The following is a 21,902-nucleotide window of genomic DNA, read 5'->3' as shown; positions in this document are numbered from 1 at the left end:
CCTGTTGTCTGTCTTTTTTCTTCTCTTTCTGTATTTTTACATTCTATTGGGTTGAAACCCTTTGTACTTCATTTCAATATATCTTATCTTTTGCTTATTAAAAAAAAAGCTCAAAACTAGGTTTTCTTTAGACAAAATGAACTGAATCTGTTGCAGCTAAAAGCTTCATATCTCAATGTTAGGACCCCATTGCAAGGTATGGGACTTGAGTCCCACATTGGAAGTATGTGATTCTAATGTGGGGTTTATAAGGTCTTGGGCTCTCCAACTACAACAGTTAGCTTTTGTGGTGTGGTTCTCCCAAGATTCTTATCAATGGTATCAGAGCCTTCCACCATGTCTCTGAGCTGCAAACGAGCGGCGCGGGTGGTGACGCCGGCATTGTAGTGTTCGCCCGGGACTAGTCGTGGGGCTAGTGCACAGCCAGCCCGCGTGGGCGCCGGGGCTGCGGAGCGTGGTGGGATGTTAGGACCCCATTGCAAGGTATGGGACTTGAGTCCCACATTGGAAGTATGGGATTCTAATGTGGGGTTTATAAGGTCTTGGGCTCTCCAACTACAACAGCTAGCTTTTGTTGTGTGGTTCTATTTGAGATGCATGACAGGAACTAAACCCATTGATAAGAACCTTGGGCACAAAAGCTAGCTGTTGTAGTTGGAGAGCCCAAGACCTTATAAACCCCACATTAGAATCCCATACTTCCAATGTGGGACTCAAGTCCCATACCTTGCAATGGGGTCCTAACATCCCACCACGCTCCGCAGCCCCGGCGCCCACGCGGGCTGGCTGTGCACTAGCCCCACGACTAGTCCCGGGCGAACACTGCAATGCCGGCGTCACCACCCGCGCCGCTCGTTTGCAGCTCAGAGACATGGTGGAAGGCTCTAATACCATTGATAAGAACCTTGGGAGAACCACACCACAAAAGCTAGCTGTTGTAGTTGGAGAGCCCAAGACCTTATAAATCCCATACTTCCAATGTGGGACTCAAGTCCCATACCTTGCAATGGGGTCCTAACACTCAATAGTACTAATTCTCAATTTGCAAGGCTCCCAAACTCACTATAGATAAAGCTTTGGCACAAATCCCGTGCACCAGAATATGGATATACAAGTTATTGATAGATGTCTCTGCGAAGAGACAACTTTTCAAAAAGATGAAATACTTAAAATGAATTTTGGTCTTTCCTCTTGACTTGCCTGCAACTCTTCGATTGATCTCATTGCCATTTTTTATCATTTTTAGCTCTGTTTGTAAGTACAGACGATAAACTAAGTCATTGTAATCATTGATTGTGTTGCTTTATTGACTTTTCCAAATAGGTAATCACTATCAATGTTTGTGATAACTTACTTTGGCTATGTTTGGTTTTCTGTTTATGAGCCTCAATGTGCTTTTGGGTTGCACTGAACATTGTGCCATTATGTTTGGGTAACTTGAACCCACTTTCACCCTAACTCACTTTTGGCCAAAAACCCACTTTCATCTAACTTGACCCAACCATCACTTCTACGTTCACGTTGAGCAGTTGGGCTAATTAAAGTTGGATTGAAAAAAATCAACTACTTTCACAGTGCCATAACTGACCCTCTCTCTTCTCCTTATTCCAACCTTCTCTGTTAGTGTAGTTTCGTTTTTTCTCCTTTTTCTTTACTGTACCTGCAGTTGTTTGTTATGTTTTTTCTACTTCTTTGCACCTATTTATCTGCTTGGTTTCTTGTCTTGTATGTTGCTCTTTTAGCTCACTTGGAAGAGGTTTATCTCCAAGACCTCTCTTATATCAATATATTCTCTTTTCTAAAAAAAAAATTCTACAACTTATTTAATTTTTATTAGTGTTAACTTTACAAATTTCAACTATTTGCATTTTTTGATTTCCTTTTAAAAAATATTTTTGCTTAAAATAATAAAATGTAGTTAAAAAATCATGAATGAAACTCTGATTTAGAATAAAACTCATACCCTTTTTAGTAATTAATCAACTTAAAAGTGTTTTTCATTAATATTATCCAAACATGATTCATGATATCAAATTCTGTTTCAGAATAAAAGTATCCAAACATAAATCACATTACAATCAACTCACTTTGACCCAAACTCTGTTTTGCAAACCCACATTCACCCAAACTCTGTTTTGCAAACTGAAATCCAAACACACACTTTATAGTTTGAACATTCTTTTTAGCCCGTATGATAAAAAGTATGGTGCACATGTGTACACTCGAATGTGAACTTGTTTTTTCCGTGAACTTTAACGAGATAAGAGAAAAACCTAAGGTTGAACCTTAGAATGATTAACAACATTTTTGAATTGCATTTGCACCCCTACAAACACATGTATTTTCAGACACTAAAGGGGAAATTTCACGTCAATGAGCATATTTTGTCTCGTATTTCCAGGCATAAAGAAAGTTAACTTCATAATTTGAGTATGAAAGAAAGCCACATGTCACCCCTAGTTTGAGACACCTCAGGGTAGAAGTAGTTAACTAGCTGAAACCTAAACAAATTTTCACTTATCTAAACCGTATATTTCTTCTTCGAAGGAATAAAATGCAGTTTCTGCAACCAAATGTTGTTCTCTAACAGAGAACACAAAATTCTCTAACAATGCATGTACAGCTATACCAATGCAAAAGGATTTAGTATTGAATTAGTTAAATTGTCTACCAAAATCTAGGGACCGAAAAATGAAGTTATCCCATCTCTTGTACACTAAAAACTAATCAAAATTTCATCACTTGTAAAGAAAGGTTAAGCAAGGGCTCCAGAGCACTCTGATCAAACTTGCGAGCAAAGAGGAAACAAATAGATGTCATCTCTGAATTGTATCGACAAAGGGATCCATTGTTCCTTATAGCCTGTAGAAAACCAATAGTTATATTGGCTCTTCCATAGGTTGCTGGATGAGGACCAAGCATTGTCCAGTCAACCCATGTCACTGACCTGTTTGAATTAAGTGAACCATGAAACATATTTAGGAAGGTTGGAATGTAGTGTTCATCCGGGTAGCAAGCAGGCTTACAATATTTACGGAAGAGGGTATAATATTGGGTGTCAGAGACTACATAAACAGCCAGAGCACGGTTGAGTTCAAACCACTGAGACCCTTTCCTCCAGTGCTTGAGCTGAATATGAGGAAGCATACTTCGGCTGTAGCGGCCACGCCCGTACCGGGAAGGGTCATCATATGACTCTACAAAGCTGTGTGCAGAATCAATGAGATATCTGTAAACAGTAGGGAAGTTGTAGACTGGGATGCAACTCTCTGAAAGGAGAACAAACCGCTCATTCGAAAAGTCAAGAAGAGCATTGGCTAAAAGCCGCCTCTCAGCATCTGCTAGCGTAACTGTTCCCCATGAAACATCCTGAAGAAGACATGTCAAACACTACTCATAAGAATATAGAAGAATTCGGCTACATTAAGAAGGAAAAAAGAGAAAAAGAAAGAAACACTCAATTACTCATAAAAACCAGAGAGGGAATATTCTTCATTTTTGTAAATGACAAAAACTCTGTTAAGATAGAGGGAAAGGATATGCATCTTTAAATTTTATTTGTACCAGTCCTTGACAAATAACAACTATCTTAGTTTACCATTTAAGTTACTAGAAATACAAAAAAGGGTAGATGAAGACGTATTCTCCATCCACATTATAAAAAACATACACATCATATCAACTACAAAATAAAATAGAGACATGGTCAGACGAGCAACTCTGCTTACATTTTTTAAATGCAAAACGTGATTATAATTTAAGGGAATTATCATTGTCATTTGCCACAAGATTAAGAAAATCTGAATCTTTATAGTTTCCCTCTACAAATTGTTAAAATTTACAGATCATAGAACCTATTTCAATATCTCACCATCTCATGCCAGAAACATGAATTTGAAGCCATAACCTCATTTTTTGGTTAAGAATCTATCACTTCACCTAACCATTCTTCTTCTTCTCTCCTGCCAAAAATGATCATTTTCAACCCATGTCCCTTTCCTTTTGAAGCTTTTACTTATCTCAACACTGCCATTTATTTAGTATAAACACGGTTTCTCACTTACCTAATTACACAAGTATAGCATGTTTCAGAAGCATGGAAGACCCTGCTAAGCAATAACATCAACAGTATGCTTGTAAGATCTAATCAATTCAGTTCCTGAGTTTATTAGCGGTTTTCAGACTAGCTATCAATAATGGAGTTGAACAATATTAAGCATTTAAGCATGTTACTTTAAGTACTATCCCTAGGGAACAATTATGACACCCAAGAGTTTGTTGAACATGATTTAGCAGAGGAGTCTACCAAAACTAGCAAGCATTTCTCAAATACTATATAACGATGAACACGAAACTTGTAAGTATAGTTAGGAGCTTCCATAACCTTTCAAATGTTAAGTATGAACTGAAATGTATTGAGTGATAGTAAGTGAGAGGTGAACACAACACACTCAGTGAGTAAAGTAATTAAGCTGTTTGTTGAACATCCAATAGCAGGGGTTGAGATAGGTAGGTACCTGACTTGGGATGTTGCGTCCATAGAAGGGGGAAGAAGTGGAAACATTGAGAAAGTACGTGGGGGGTGCATGGACGTAGATGTTGAAGAGAGGCGTGTGGCCGTGGAAGAATCTCTCCCAGAGGGGCAACATGGGCAAGGGACCCCTGGTGAGAAACATGAAAGCCACTTTGGGTATTCTCATGTAAGGGTAGGCTGGTTTCTTGGGGACCAAGGAAGCTCTCCAGAAAAGCTCCTCATCGGACATGGGATGGCTGAGGTTGTTGGTGGTGGGATGAAGAAAGGTTTGCATGTCGAGAGGAGATGGTTGAGGGGGTGAAGGTGAAGGTGTGGGTGTTGGTGGGGGTGTGGGGGTGGGTGTGCAATTGAGGACATTTACATGGTTGACAACACCAACACCAACACCAACATCAGAGGTGTATTGTGAAATGAAATGGGTGTTGTTAATGTGAGAACTGGTGGTTAGACCAATCACAACACCTGCTGCAAATACAACCAGAAATGTTACAATCCGTGCCAATCTAAGCAAACCAACGTGGTTTTCTTTTTCTCCTCCAATCACATTCACAATTCCTCCTTCTTCCCTTTCTCTTTCCCTTTCCCTTTCCCTCTCCCTTTCCTTTCCCTCTCCAACTCGCATCCTTGCCATCCACCACCCGCCAGCCACCGCGATTACCCCCAATGTATTTTTATAATTTCACTCAAACTGAACCATGAATGTCACTTGGGCCCACCACCACCACAACTAGGATTGAATTGAATAATAAATTGTTGTGGCCGATCACAGAACACACACAGAAATGGATCGATCGGGAGGATGGAGAGGAAACGATGAATCGATATCTCAAATCAAATCGATCAATGTATGGAAAAAGGAGCTGTGTGGAAGACAAAGTGGAGGACAATCACAATTGCTGTTGTCGCTTCTCTCTCTGTTTTTGTTTTTTACTGTTTTTCGGTTGGAAAGGGAAAGTGCTTATCCCATCCTAGCACCACCACTCGCACGTAGGAGTGTCAAGAAAAACTGGTTTACATGATCTAAACTGGAAAAAATCCAAAGTCCAAACTACTTTCTTGTAAATCCAGTTACGGCTATGAACCCACGTTTAAAAAGAGATGCATTATTAGCTTTTGACCAAGTATTTTGTTCTTACCTATTTTCTAGCAATGAACTGATCCACTAACGTTTTTCTGTTTTTTTTTTTGGTAATCAAGATTTTCAATTTTGTTTTTCTACATATTTATGTATGTGAGCTGTACAAATTTTAGCAGGCATGTTATATTATTTGTCCATGGCCCCTTCTTTGATCTTGGCACCCCTAGTTTCCTGCATCCCACTATCGATGGGCAACTATGAGTCCTCCCAAATATTAATAAGAGACATCCCAATAAGCGAATAATGTTTCATTCACACCTCTCTTAGAGGTGGAATGAAGAGAGAGATAGAAAGAAAAGGAGCCACCAAAGTACCATGAGAATAATAGATAGCTTTAAGAAGTTTACTCACAAGCAAATCCAAGTTTTTTAGGAACCTCCACCACTTCTTCGCTAGATAACTAACGTGCTTCTTTGAAGTCTTCAACTTATCTGAGAGCCGGCCCAACACCAAATGAGGCCTAAAGCGAACTTTAAAATGAGATTTTTTTCTAAAAAAATATTTCTTTAATTCATTTAATCTTTGTTGAGACATGATTGATTTAAGATAATATCTTATTAATTTTAATTTTGGGGGCTTTTTTACTTGGTAAAAAAAAGAGTTTAATGAATATAAATTGTCGGTGTAAAACAGTTTTACACTGACAACCAATCACAACATGCCACGTAGGTTGAATAATAACTTTAATCTTAAATTTTAATTAAAACAAGAATATATTTGTTAATGTGGCGGAATTCAATTGGGTGACTGTGTGAACAAAGTGCACAGACATTAAATTCAATAAAAAATTTGAGGGCATCTTTTACTTAGTAAAGAAGTATTTTTTTTTTGTCTAAAGTCCTTGCTTGAGTGACTTTACCCTTAAGCCGACCCTGACGTATCTCAAATCTCAATGGGTCCAATGAACTTTTTTATGACCAACATCCATGTTGTCGAAGAACCAACTGATCTTGGACTCAACTGGGAGCAAATACCACTAGGTTTAAATAAGCTTTTTCAGATGAGCATGACGTTCATGCATAATAAAAAAAACTTGAGTGACTGTGTGTAACCAATAGGTCTGGTGAAAGATGTACAATAATGCTATTTAACAACTCATCTGCACAATGCACATATTTAAATGATTGCTCCCATGAATATTGTTATATGTATGAGGATTGAGGATCCCAAATCCAAAATTATCGGCATCCAAAAGGTAACTGGATATCGGCTGGTTCACTGGAAGAAAAAAAAGAGTAGTAGGACTGAGAATGTGGTACTACAACTAACATTCTCTGTCGTTGAATACCAAAACGCATTATTTCACTACCCTATGCACATTTTAATCTTGCAATGCAGCCACTTCATGAGAGACGACAAACTCAATCGAATTAAAAAGTAGAATTTGAAAGTAGCAAGATATACCAACAATAATATAAGATGTATCGAGCATATATTTAGTCATCCGAAGAATAGCATTTGAGACTGTTGAGCCATGTATATATGTAATGTAACTTAACTTATTTACAGTGACCTTCAAAGGGTATAATATAAAAATCTAAACATTTTTCTGTCGTCATATGAACAGCTCCGCACCACTCTGTGTACACCAACACCTGCACCTAAGGGAAGAAATGACTCAATCACAAAATGAAGGTACAAAATATCCTCCAATAATGGCAAACGACAATGATCCTATAAACTCCTGTTGAGATATCAAATCAAAGGCAGAAAAGAAGACTGGAGACCAATCATACGTTCTGTTCACCAGAACTTGATATTATACTATGTTGCTCGAGTCAATTTGTTGACTACGAACCTGGAAACCTCACAAAATACACTCAATAATGGCTAGTCTGGTTTGCCACTTGTCCATACGGATCACTCCAACATTTGTCCTTGTTTGCTGCTTCTTTCCATCTTTTCCCAAAAACCTGCATTTCAATGTATGACTGCATCCTAACCTGCATGCAGTCAATTGAATTACTTTGTTATATTATATGAGCTAAAGCTGTATAAATCAAATCTACATTATCCTATCACTCACAAACATACTTACTTTAACTCTGGAATTATCTTTGTGGGAATCTGACAGCGTCTGCAACACAGAGGACAATTTCTTAGCAATAATTTAGATTGTCAATTTAGCATGAGCACACAAATGAGATTTAATTCAAACATTGAAGTTGTTCTGAAACTGGAAGTCTTGAACTAAAAGAAATTATTAACAGCTAACAAATCTCCTTAAGAAGGTGAAGTTTATTGAAAAATCTGCGTGAATTTAACAGAAGTGCTACATATAACGAGAACTTTTTTAACAGTACGCAAGAAGGCTTATCTGGCTTTGTATAATTGGTTGTTTGAAAAAAATACAAAGTCAAGTTGCTAATTTTTAGGAAAGGTGAACCAATCAAATGAATTTGTGTTTTCATAACAAGTGTTTCCCTGAATCTAATATGTTCCATTTAGTATGCAGCAAGTGCCATTTAAACAAGGTAAAAATGTGATTGTTCTACGTACAAATGTGAAATTACTTGCCTCATTGTCATTAGAGCTCCCAAGAGTAGGCAGACCCAGATGAACTATATACTCAGAATCCACCACACCAACATTTTTCATTCGATTGCCCTGAAATATTGTTGAAAGATGAATGAGAACCACAATGGAAGGATCTAGTATGAAATGAATGTGCTGTTGTGGTGCAAGCAACTTACCAGTGCACAATAACCAAGCTGCCTATCGAGGCCCCACGCATGGATTAAGTCATTCTGTAGACAAAAAGATGATTAGATTAACATGACTATATAAGAAGAAACCATGCACAACACAACTGAAAGATTGAACAAGCCCATTTGTTTTTTTCTTTAAGTTATTTTAAAATTGAGTAAAACAATAATTTATTTTTTAGAAATTTTATATAAACCAACCACTATTTTACATTTTACCACAATTAGAAAAAGAACATTTTAGCTTTTCTCTAATCTATTGCAAAAGATTATTTCAAAATGTAACTCTTAACACATTAAAATAAATGAGAAGCAATTTAAAAATTTATTTTTTAAATAACAAGAAACAGAAGAAGAAGCAGCTAGCCAATCATAAATCTAAAATTGCATCCCACACCACATTCCCACCTCCCCTATTAACATAGTAGTAATATACGATCTTCTCTGTAATTGTGTAATTACTTTCCTTTTGATAAGCTGAGAGAAATATCAAACGTCAAAATCACAATCTCAGGAATCATGATGCACATGTAATGTGATGTAAGATGCATGGTTGGGTTTCATTTGTACAGTTATTGGGTTGTCTTAACAGAATAAGTCTGTTATATAGTTCTGTACTGAGTTAGTTACAATATTGATTGATAATAAAATGACATCAATATTTGTCAATTCAACAATTTGTGATCTTGACTGATCAGCAAAGCCTTAAGAATTTGCTTGAACAAAGGCTATCTACTGCTGCTCAATATAGGTGAGTGACCAAACTTATGAGATTAAACACAAGAAGGGTCAAGACTCAAGAGAATGTGGCAGCTGATTCTCTGTCCAGAGCTTCTCATGGAGAGCTACTGCAGTTGTTAGTTTCTGCTATCTCTACAAAATTGTGGGATCTTATTCTGGCAGCATATGCCTCTGACCCACAATTACAACAACTGAAGGAGCAAATAACTGACAGACCAGATTTACACATTCATTACAAGGTAGTTGATGGGTTTTTGTTTAGGAAATATAGCCTTGTGGTTTCTAATGATCTTCATGTCAGGGATTTAATATCACAGTGGTTGCACTCTTCTCATCAGGCTGGACACTCTAGGGTTAGAGGCTTAGAGCTTCTGTGCATAGAATAAAGTCTGTGTTTCTTTGGAAGGGGCTGAGAAAGGATGTTGCTAAGTTCATTCAAAGGTGTAGGACTTGATTGAGGTGTAAGTATGAACCTGTACTTCTGCAGCCTGGTCCTATACCTGCTGGAGTTTGGCAGAGCATCTCCGTGGATTTTATTGAGAAGCTGTCTGAGTCTTATAAGAAAGACACCATTTGGGTGATTATTAATAGGTTGAGCAAATATGCTCATTTCATTCCTCTAGCCCATCCTTTTACTGCATCTAACTTGGCAGAAATCTTTATTAGGGACATCTATAGGCTACATGGGGCACCCACTAATATTGTGAGTGATAGGGACCCACTCTTCACTAACAAATTTTGGTCATCATTTCTGCAACAATTGGGGGTGACTCAGCCTTTCTACAGCTTATCACCTGCAATCAGATGGGAAAAGTGGTGTTAAATCGTTGTTTGGAGCATTACTTGCGTGCTATGACTTGCCAACGCCCTAAGGAGTGGCCCCAGTGGTTACCATAGGCAGAATAGTGGTACAATACGACATTCCATTCGGACATACAAGCTACTCCGTTTTGAGGTTCTGTATGAACAACCTCCACCTTTGCATCTCCCTTATGGCCCTCATAGTACATTGGTTGAGGCTGTGGATAGGACCTTTGTAGCTGGGGAGGTTATGTTCAATAAGTTCAAAGGCAATTTGGAGAAGGCTCAACAACGTGTGAAGCGAATGGCTGATAAAAACAGATCTGAGAGGGTGTTTAAGGAAAGAGATTGGGTGTTCCTTAAGCTTCAGCCTTATAGACAACAAACAGCACAACATAGAGTCAGAAAAACTGTCCTCGGTATTTTGGTCCCTATCACCTGTCCTCGGTATTTTGGTCCCTATCAGATTCTCCATTGTGTGGGAGAAGTTCTTATACATTGAGGTTGCCACCTGAACCTAAGATTCGTCCTACTTTTCTTGTTTCCTTACTCAAACCTTGCCGAGATCACGACATTCAGCAGTGTGCTTTGCCTATGGAATGGGGCAGCTTGGATAGTCCTAAATTTCCATTTAAGACACTAGAAAGGCGTATGGTTCAGCGGCGACATCGTGCAGTGACTGGATTTTTGGTACAATGGAAGGTGGAGCTCAAGGAAGAAGCAACATAGGAGATCTTGTATAACTTGAAACAGCAATTTCCCAATTTTGATACTTGTGCATCTCCTTGAAGACAAGGAAGATTTTAAGAGGGGGGATATGATGCACATGTAATGTGATGTAAGGTGCATTTGGGTTTCATTTGTACAGTTAGTGGGCTATCATAACAGAATAAGTCTGTTTTATAGTTCTGTAGTAAGTTAGTTACATTCAGATTGATTCATAATAAAACTTCTGTTTCCCTGAGTTCTCTCTTATTCTACCTTTCTCTCTCTCTTTCTCTCTTCTGTACTAATTTGCACAATATGGTTAAAAGTTACAAGTTTACAAGGTTTTTCTTATCCAAACCTGGATCAAATGCCATACACATTGCCATGATTTTCTGGAAAACACTGGCGCCATCATTTCCACCCAACTGCAAACAATCTCTTTCCATATTAAATTCCAAATTCTATTTAATAGCACAGATGATCAGAATGAGTTGGAAAATGGAGGTAAGAGAAAATAACACAGGATAGAGGATGAAACTGTTTACCCTGTGCAAGGAGGGGCAGTACTATTGTCATCACACCTTCCACCACCTTTAAACTTATAATACCTTCTGTACAGAGATAACATAATACCTGAAGAGATATTAGCAATTGTTTTTTTTTTGGGGGGGGGGGAATACTTATAAAAATCCACTGCAGCATGTAGCACAAGGACGCAAGTGTGACAGAAATGATCATTGACAGAGCACTGTGTTGGTTATGATCTACCAATAGAACCATATCTGAAGCAACAAGGAGGTGGAAATAAGGTTAACCTGTGCACTTTTGATCCTGCTTTACGAACAGTCAGTGGATGATGTACTTCTGATTTAACAGGATCCAATGCAGGCTGTGATATCTCTAGTCCCTCTTCTTTAACAATGGATACATACCTACACCAGATAAGCAACAAGTCAATACATCAAGCATAAAATAATCAATGTTAGGAAAAAAAATTGACCACTTCATATATATATCTAATATAGTCAAGTAAAAATAATCTATCAAATAAACAAATAGGTCAACAAAGAAATTCAATTTATTAAATATACCAGCACTATTGTAATATTATATGTAGAAAATTCAGATAAAAAAGAGTACGAGTTGTTTGTTTTGTAAGTGTACATCTACAGAATAGATTTTTTTTTTGTGTGTGATATGATAAGTTGCTTACCTTTTTGGGTCAAAATTATCAATAAGAAGGTCCTCGTCCCAGAGAAATATATAATTGTAGTCAGCAACTATGTCTGGATGCAAAAACCGTTTTGCAAACCACCTAAGGCATCATATATCATCATTTTCTTAATAATCATACATGAATTTAATCTTCAGAGTAGATTATAAGTTATAATAATTAGGGGGGAAATCACATGAGCTAATTGTACCATTTGTTTGATTGATAGCAGACACATGTATGGCGTGCTTACTCCAAGCTAAGTTCTTCCATCCATCCACAAAACCATCATAATGAAAAAGCATTACCACAAAATCACTTGATGGGAACTGCAGATATGAGTCAGCAAATATAGTGAGCTTTGGACCAAAATCAAATTATATAAGTGAAGCAAAACTCACCTTTTCAACTATTTTATTGACAATTTCTTTCTGCTTTATCCCCACTGCAATAGCCAACAAGTTCAATGGGTGCTTTGAAATTCTCTGAAATAAAAACAATTGAAAAAGTAAAGTAAGAACAGAAAGAAGATTAATGACAACCAATGACTTAAGCAGGATTTTAACATACATACATGGGGGGGGGGGGGGGGGGGGGGGGCTTGCTAGCATAGTCCTACTTGTTTTAAAGGAAGAATTGAGTAAGTTACAAAATGAAATTTGTTAATATACACCACCGGAAGGTGTAAGTTGCTAACTTACTCCGTCTGGAAAAACAAGTAAGAATGCATTAGCATACCACCTATAGGGGATTAGTAATATACACCCGCTTGTTTTTTCAGAAGAAGTTGTTTGATTATTCATGTACCCAAAAGTGCCAGTTGTTTTGATTTCATGGCGCTACATATGCTCTTATAGACAAAAAAAGAATTAAAAGTAATAAGAAAATCAAAACACTAACAAGTAAGACAACAAAATATTCTAATTTATGTACGAAGTCATTGTTACCCTTCAACTGCATAATCTTCCAATTTACAGCATCTGATTTACAAAACAAATATAATATCCACGTTGCAGCTGTACAAGTCATTATTTCTTTCAGTGAGCTCACCATTGAGGCCATTCCCACCCTCCCAGAATAGGAACATGCATTATTTAAAAATAACTAAATATGATATAATAAAAAAGTGCAATGTTCACGGTTGAAAGTGCAATTCTTGAAGATAAGCAAATGCCAACAAGTGGACACAAAAACATATGAACTACCAGCTTTTGCTATCATTTACTCAATGTAACCCAAATCAAATTTTAAATGAAAAAATCAACTTATGAAGTTATTTAACAATACTCAAACATGTTCATGTACCAAATCTTATAGTATATAAAGTTGAAATACTAAATCTACATCAGTTTACTGGTTCAAGATTCAACCTTAATTAACCAACTTTAACTAAAAAAAATTACTTCAAAGGTGGACAGAATTAAAGAATTGGTTAACCATTTTATTAAGTGATGCTTAATACTAATACTATTAGAGTATTAAGTGAATTTCAATACGATAAGTCAATATAAGAATTTAGCACACATTCACATACATGATTTATACCAGAGTCCCATAAGGGCCGCATTTCGAAGCTAGATGTTCTAGCAACAATTCCTTTAGGCAATGCTTCAGTTCCAGAAGGCCAGCAATGTTTCTATGGAAATGGAAACAGGAAGGTAATTATTCGAGGTAATTCCAAGCAGTTACAAGTTTGTAAAATGGATTTCTTTCCCCAGGCATAACAAACCTTGCATGCATTGGATTTTGTAACTGGCAGTGAATAAATTAGTCCCCATCGTGCTAATCTCTGCGGATATATTGCCCAAAAGTATTTTCAATCAATCAAATGTCCAATTTCAAACTAAATGATTCATAAAAAATTACAGAGAAACATGAGATTAATTAAATATTGATCATCAAAATTCAAAATTAAGGTAAAACCTTCAAAGCAAAAAATAAAACTGAAAACCATTTGTTCCTCAAAAGATACAAATATGCAAACATAGTGTAAGTCCAACCTTGAGCTAGAACCCCAAACAAACATATATGCCAATATCTGCTATCGCATTCTAATGTCTATCATGTCTTTAGAACTATGCACAAATTCAAAGAAGATAAAAATCTGACAACCTAGTGCAAAAAAGCTCCATCCATGGCAGGTCCAGGGGAAAGGTTAGGTGAGACCCATAGAATTGAACTTTTCTTCTAATAAGAATAAAATGTAGGTATGATTGCCCAAGTTTCTAACTTCATGTTGGTGCCTCAATGAACAGATACCAACCACTTAAAAGCAGTGTTCGCCGTTATAGTTGTAAAGTGTGAAAGTGAGCAACATTTACAGAATTAAGTAGAAAATATTCTGGCAAATATACAGTTGTCACAGTATACATTTTCAAAGAGACATATCTAGTGCAAAACTAATGTTTCTATTATATTGTTCCTAGAACAGAAGTAACCATCGAATTACAAACATGAGAATAAAATTTCCATAAATTTGTTAATTTTGCATCTTGCAATTTAAATTGAAACTTTGGGACAGAAATACATACTTGTTTGTATTCCTTTGCAAAGGATGCATTACCAACCACATAAGCACCACAAATTAAAGAAACCACAATGAGGAAACTCCAAAGGAAGAACCTATTCTTCAAGTCTGGCAAGACAAAACCCTGACAGAAACAATGGTTGTATCAAGTTGGCGTGTACTCAAATTATATCAAGTTGAATTCATGAAAAGGTGTAAAAAAATGATTCCTTTGCTTTGGTGGTGGCATGAAATGAATCCCATTACCCACTCCAAACAGAAGAAAAGAGAAGAGAACAGAGAGAGAGAGAGAGAGAGAGAGAGAGAGAGAGAGAGAGAGAGAGAGGGAGAAGGAGCTTACAGTTACAGAATTGAAAGCCTTCATTTTGGAAGGAAGCGAAAGCAGAAAGTGAAGTTCATAAGAAGAAAAAAAGACAAATTTATTGTGTGAAAGAGGAATCAAGAGAAAGTAAGTTGGTTGAAGAAAGAAAGAGAGAAGAAAGGTAGGAGTGGGATGGGAGGAGGGACAGGGACTTCCTTCCTTCAACGCTTCCAAACAAAACAAATACAATCAAGTCAAGCCAAGCCAAGCCAAGCCAACCCAACAGAGATACTCTAGTCTAGTCTTATCAGATTATATTTTTTATTTTTCAAAAGGGATAAGAAGCGTGCGTATTATTTTTGGTGGACCAAATATAGTATTAAATTTCAACTAATACTATAAAGAGATAATTAGTGATTGATTTCTTAACTGAATAAGTTAGAATAAGTTTAATTTTGATGCACACCGTCAACCAATCAGATTTTAAAGATGTGACATGTCAATTAAAGAAATTAAATGAAAAGAGAGATTTTCTCGCATCCTTGAAATCTGATTGGTTTACACCGTCAGTGCATCAAACTTTTTCTCAATGTTCAATTGTTGAATAATTTACCAAGTAGATAATAATTGACATTCAACATCAATAATTAAAACAATGTTTCCTTCCCGATATTTTTTTTGGTTTTTTGTTTTCCTTCCCAGCATTTATCTGAATTGTAAAATAATTTGTGACATAATTAACATTGGAATATCAATAATTAAAATAATCTTCCTTCCCAATATCCATTGACAGTGACAAGACTTTTTCTTTTGGGTTACAATTTGAAAATAACAATAACAATTTTTTTTTTTCTCATCAGTGACAATACTTTGAGAACGAAAGTTTATTTGGTTTTAAACTGAAAGGAAAAAAAGGACTAGAATGAATATGGTTGATACATACATCATTCATAGGGTCCTTAAAAAAAAATCATAATTTTTAGACGCTGAAAATAGATTGTTTAATTAGAAATAGGGTGACCCCTAATGTGGACCACTTTTAAAGTGGTCTAATTTAGACCACTTTTTTTAACCTTCTATAATAGGTTAGCACATCTTTTTTTAAAAAATTTAATACATAACAAATTTTTAATGATATTTTTTTTTTAAAAAATAATGTTTTGACCTGCTATACCCAGTCAAAGTAGGTGGTGTAAAATTACACCACCTAAAATTAGTGCATATTAGGTTCACCCTAAAATAGTACTTATGATATTATAAAGTATTTTTAAATATTATTTACCTAGTATCTTTTCCACGGGACAATTCTAGTTAATAAATATAGGTGTTCATGCGTTCTGTTTTAGTTTTTAAAATTATGTTCCTCTCTATTTCCCCCCTCCATCCTTTCACCATCACAGCCCCTTTCACCATTTTATAAGCAATAATGTTTTATCCATACCTCTCTTTGAGGTGGAGAGAGGTGGAATGAGGAGAGAGATAGGAAAAATAGAAAAAGTAAGAGAGAGAAAGTATGAGATGTGATAGATGATAAGATGATAGAGATAGAAAAAAAGATGTGGAAATGAAGTGTTTGAAAAATGAGGTGTGTATATATCATTACTCTTTTATAAGTGAACCACCGCACTCAAAATATTATTGTAGCCTTATGAGAAAAAAAAATGCATTGATCAACCTCCTACCATTTGGTGTGATGATAGTGCGCTCCGTTCGGTGACTAAGAAAGATTGTCGGTTTGTGCTTTGAAGTGATGAGATCGTAAAGAGGAAAAAAATATTATTATTATTTTGGTGTGTCAAAACGGTGCGTTCCACAGAGTCCAGAGTAAAATACCCAATGGCAATGTAGTAGTTAGGCGTCAGGGGTATCTGCATTCTGCACGGAGATGTTCGATAGATAATAGGGTTTCCCTCCATTTTCGTTTCCATTTTCATTTCCATTTCATAGTGTCGTCCCCTCCTTCCCTACGGTAATAAGATGTATTTTCTTCCTTCACTTTCTCTATTGATTGTCTTAGATTTGCACCCATTTTATCTCGTTTCTATTCTGTAATTTGTTATTCACGGTTCACAATCATCATAAACAGAGGCGGACCCATATGAACCCCCTGAACAAAAAAATTCTACTTACCCCCTGTAATATTTTTTTCTGAACCCCCTGAGATTTTATATTTGCACCCAGACCCCCACTTACTCCTCTCTCACACACTCACATACTCTGATACTCACGCTCTCACCCTCTCTAATTCACGCTCACCACTACCAGTCACCACGCCCAGACGCCCTCACCCTCGCACCCTCATCACGGCACGGCGGCACCACCACCGTCCACCACCACGCCACCACCAGTCCAGTTCTCCTTTCTCTTCTCAAGCTTGATTTTCCCAAGCAACCATGAATATGATTTTCCCTAAATCTGGAATCCCTAATTCTAAATCCCTAATTCTCCACCTTGGCTTGTAATTCTATATCCTATTCCTACTCCTTCAAACCTCGCCTCGCCTTGCCTTCCCTTCGTATGCAGGTATTTTGTTTTGTTCCTTCTTGAGTTCTTGTAGATGCGTGATTGTCTGATGAGATACGTTGTTGTTGTTGTGTTAGTTTGTCAATTTGTTTATCTCTGGGAATCAATTTGTTCTTCAGAGAATTCTCCTGTTCAATTTGTTTATCCTAGTCGAAATACCCAATTGCAATGCAGTAGTTAGGCGTATCTGCATTCTGCGCGGAGGTGTTCGATAGATAATAGGGTTTCCCTCCATTTCCGTTTCCATTTCCATTTCATAGTGTCGTCCTCCTCCTTCTCTACGGTAATAATATATATTTTCTTCCTTCACTTTCTCTATTGATTGTCTTAGATTTGCCCCCATTTTTTCTCGTTTCTATTCTGTAATTTGTTTAGTCACTGTTCACAATCATCATAACAAAATTTTGTATTGATCAATTTATTATTCCATGCTCTTTCTGTTATCTGTTATCATACAACTCTCAACTAAGATGTTTCTGTTTACCAGACTCTAGGGAAGGGGAAAAAATCTCTGCTTTGATTTAATATTGTGCTGATGATTTTTCTTTTTGTAGATTACATTGTGTTGATGTTTTATCATTTCGTATGTTCTTTATTTCTTCCCTGGTATTTTATTTTTTTCACTTTGTTTTCCCACTAAAATATTAGGTATAGGAGGATATCTTAAGCTGGCCACTGCAAACATATATAATGTCTGAAGAGGTTGGATCTATGTTGGTAGTTTATGATGATCCCTCTGACCAACACTCACTATCTTTGGGTGATACAAGCAGCACCGAGGAGTCACCTGATGAAACCAGGCTCTCCTTGGAAACAGCTAATGCTGCTATTCCATATATTGGTCAAAGGTTTGCTACTCATGATGCTGCTTACGAATACTATAGTGAATTTTCCAAGAGGTGCGGCTTCTCAATTAGACGTCACCGTACTGAGGGAAAAGATGGTGTTGGTAAAGGACTTACCAGACGCTACTTTGTTTGTCACCGCGCTGGTAATACTCCAGTCAAAACATCAACTCAAAGTAAACCTCAAAGAAATAGAAAGTCTTCTCGATGTGGCTGTCAAGCTTACATGCGGATAAGCAAAACAACAGAATTTGGAGCTCCAGAATGGCGCGTCACTGGATTTGCTAACCATCATAATCATGAACTTCTGGAACCTAACCAAGTTCGGTTCCTTCCTGCATACAGAACTATCTCAGACACCGACAAGAACCGAATCCTTATGTTTGCCAAAACAGGGATTTCTGTTCATCAAATGATGAGGCTTATGGAGCTTGAGAAGTGTGTGGAACCTGGGTTTTTACCTTTTACTGAAAAGGATATAAGGAATTTACTCCAGTCGTTTAGGAAATTAGATCCAGAAGAAGAAAGCTTAGATTTATTGAGAATGTGCAGAAACATTAAGGAGAAAGATCCTAATTTTAAATTTGAGTACACACTTGATGCAAACAACCGTTTGGAAAACATTGCTTGGTCCTATGCCTCATCAATCCAATTGTATGATATATTGGTGATGCCGTGGTGCTTGATACAACACATCGCCTCACTGCATTTGACATGCCGCTAGGGATATGGGTTGGAATAAATAAATTATGGAATGCCTTGCTTTTTTGGCTGTGTGCTTCTGCGGGATGAAACTGTCAGGTCATTTTCCTGGGCAGTGAAGGTAGTTAAATAAAAAAGTTATCAATATTAGTGTAGTTTCGTTCTTTATTCAAATTGTGACATGTCCTCGTGTATTGTTTCTTGAAATACTGGGGTGGCTTAATGAATATAAACTAAATGGAAGGACGGAAAAATTTATTGCTGATAAATGGAATCTAATTTAAATTACTGCTGGTGCAAAGATTTTCTTGTAGAGTATTCTACACTTTGGTCAATGTATGTAAGCACCTTATGCTAGTTTCCTTTTTCTTTTGCCCCATTCTTCTAAAATGGACTAGGTATTTTAATTGTTGATGAGGATTGTTAATTTTTTAGAAGTTATTCAGTTCTTTAATTTACACAGGTGTTGTTTTGTTTTTTATTTTTTCTTTTTTGATCACCTTCTTGGAAGGCTTTCTTAGGGTTTATGAATGGAAAGGCTCCACAGACTATATTGACTGACCAAAATATATGTCTCAAAGAAGCACTAGCTGAAGATATGCCAACAACAAAACATGCTTTCTGTATATGGATGATAGTAGCAAAGTTCCCATCTTGGTTCAATGCTGTTCTAGGGGAACGTTACAATGAGTGGAAGGCTGAATTTTATAGACTTTATAATCTTGAGTCAGTGGAGGATTTTGAACTAGGCTGGAGGGAAATGGTTTGTTTTGGGCTGCATTCAAATCGGCACATGGTTAATTTATATAGCTCTCGTTCACTTTGGGCATTGCCATTTTTTGAGAAGCCATTTTCTTGCGGGAATGACTACAACAGGTCAGTCAAAGTCAATCAATGCTTTCATTCAACGATTTCTGAGTGCACAAACACGGCTGGCTCATTTTGTTGAACAGGTATTATATATATCTTTTTGTGTTTCCTGGTTTGGATATTGTTACATTGGTTTAAATGAGCATTCGCATAATAAACTTTGTGCTGTTTATCTGAGACAGAAATTTATGTTTGTTAACTTGGGTTTGCACTATCAGGTAGCTGTTGCTGTGGATTTTAAAGATCAAACTGGAGAACAGCAAACCATGCAGCAGAATCTTCAAAATGTTTGCCTCAAAACAGGAGCCCCAATGGAATCACATGCTGTCACAGTCCTCACTCCTTTTGCCTTTTCAAAGCTTCAAGAACAACTTGTGTTGGCAGCACATTATGCATCATTTTCAATTGAAGATGGTTTTCTTGTGAGACACCACATAAAAACTGAAGGAGGTCGGAAAGTTTATTGGTCCCCTCAGGAAGGAATCATAAGTTGCAGCTGCCACCAGTTTGAATTCTCTGGAATTCTATGTAGGCATTCTCTTAGAGTTCTTTCAACAGGAAATTGCTTTCAGATCCCAGATAGATATCTTCCCATTCGTTGGCGTCGTATGAGCGTGCCTCTTCTAAGCTTCTTCAAAATGCATCAAGTGATCATGCTGAAAGAGTTAAGTTATTACAAAATATGGTTTCATCTCTGATTAATGAATCTGCTAAGTCTAAGGAACGATTAGATATTGCAACAGAACAAGTTTCCATCCTTCTTTCTCGCATAAGAGAGCAACCAATTTCATTACAAGGGGTCAGAGATATGTCTTCCATTAATAGAAATCTGACTCCAGGATACAAAATATAGTAGCATTGGTGGTCTGCGGTTCCATAAATAGGAGGTAAACTAAATGTTTATGAGAAAGCATAGAATTTGGATTTTTTCATTCTAGGTTGAAACTATTTGAAAGGGGGGGGGGGAGCTGTCTATTGGCTTGAAATTATTCTGCAGTGAAATTTCTGTAGGGTGGTAACGCCAAGTTCATTGTATTAGGGATTCCGTTCTGTACAAATGTATAGGAAATTTGTTCATATGCATCCTTATATTAATTGCAATCTATCCTTATATTATTTTCAAGATTAGATGTAAGATTAAGAAGTAGAACCCAAAATATGCCAAAGATTGGTCAATATTGATGTGCATAGTTCTCCATTGCAGTTTTCTCCCAGGGACATCACTACTGTATCCCGAGCCAAATTAGTCACATGTTGAGTGTGCGCACAAGTGCGTCTCTAAAAGAATGAAGCAACATCTAGGATTTTTTTGATTGTGTAAAATGTCAATTAGCTCCTGACATTTTATCCTACAATTTACTATAATTGTTCCTTCTTATTGACAGTTCAATATGGATTCCTCTTTCTTGAGAAATATTATCTCCCTGCATCGTATTTTCATGATTTATATCATTTTATACACAATACATGTTTTCATGGAAGAAAGTATATAATATTTGTAGAGTGTTATCAACGCACTCTTTTAAACACAATCATCCCACTCTTTTTTAAACACAGTCATCATGTGATTGATTTATTTTTAAAAGGTCAATGCATTTTTCTCACTCTCACTTATTAATAAGTTTGTTGATTTTTCAAAAAATAAACTAATCACGTGAAGTGGGAGAGTGTTTTCTCGTATTTTTTTTTTTTTTTTTGAAAGTTCGTATTTCTAATTACATAATATATTCTTATTATTAAAAAGCCTTAAACCACCGGTTGAACATGTATGCAAAATTTGATTTTTCCTTATTCATCAATCCCAAGCCTATCTACATTGATTAATGGATAAATGATGATAAAAAGTAAAACAAAACAAAAAAACCAAAAACAACATGCAGGACTTGATCGTTCATGTCACGTAAGATAAGGTATCCTTCAATTACAAATTTGTGACTAGCAACACTAATCAATTCTACAAGTCTACAACCATTAAAACTCTGACAACCTATATATTTGTCTTCTACACAACGCTGTACAATTGAGTCCTTTGTCTATATTTAATACACTTGTTCTACATTTCATCCGATCTAACAGTAATCCAATTCCCTGATGACCCTAAACTAGTGCTTCATGTCCTTCTGATTCATAAGTATCCTCAAAATTATGAATCTCCAACACACATGTTGGTGAGGAAGCATATTGTTTATTCTTTGAAAACAAATGGATGGCTTAGTAACTCCTCAGCGCTACACCTCTTATCAGCATTTCTCTCCAAACACATGCTCAAGAAATCCAAACCCTCCTTAGAGATA

At 36.6% G+C, this 21,902-nt stretch overlaps 1 protein-coding gene and 2 pseudogenes across 1 annotated transcript; 1 reads left to right on the top strand and 2 right to left on the bottom strand.

Moving 5' to 3' along the window:
* Positions 1 to 2,532: 2,532 nt before the first annotated feature.
* Positions 2,533 to 5,527, bottom strand: LOC130724643 (glycosyltransferase BC10-like). The gene is made up of 2 exons (XM_057575922.1): positions 4,518 to 5,527; positions 2,533 to 3,369 (listed from the first exon to the last, which is right to left on the bottom strand). Exons 1-2 carry the CDS (start codon positions 5,163 to 5,165, stop codon positions 2,728 to 2,730), a joined length of 1,290 nt encoding a protein of 429 aa, XP_057431905.1. The 5' UTR covers positions 5,166 to 5,527; the 3' UTR covers positions 2,533 to 2,727.
* A 1,546-nt stretch (positions 5,528 to 7,073) lies between these two features.
* Positions 7,074 to 14,861, bottom strand: LOC130723863 (uncharacterized; annotated as a pseudogene).
* Positions 14,862 to 16,843: 1,982 nt separating this feature from the next.
* On the top strand, positions 16,844 to 20,731 carry LOC130724020 (protein FAR1-RELATED SEQUENCE 11-like; annotated as a pseudogene).
* Positions 20,732 to 21,902: the final 1,171 nt, after the last annotated feature.

The sequence above is a fragment of the Lotus japonicus genome, chromosome 6, assembly GCF_012489685.1.
Source record: "Lotus japonicus ecotype B-129 chromosome 6, LjGifu_v1.2".
Taxonomy (NCBI): Eukaryota; Viridiplantae; Streptophyta; class Magnoliopsida; order Fabales; family Fabaceae; genus Lotus; species Lotus japonicus.
This window is presented reverse-complemented; position numbering and strand designations above follow the sequence as displayed.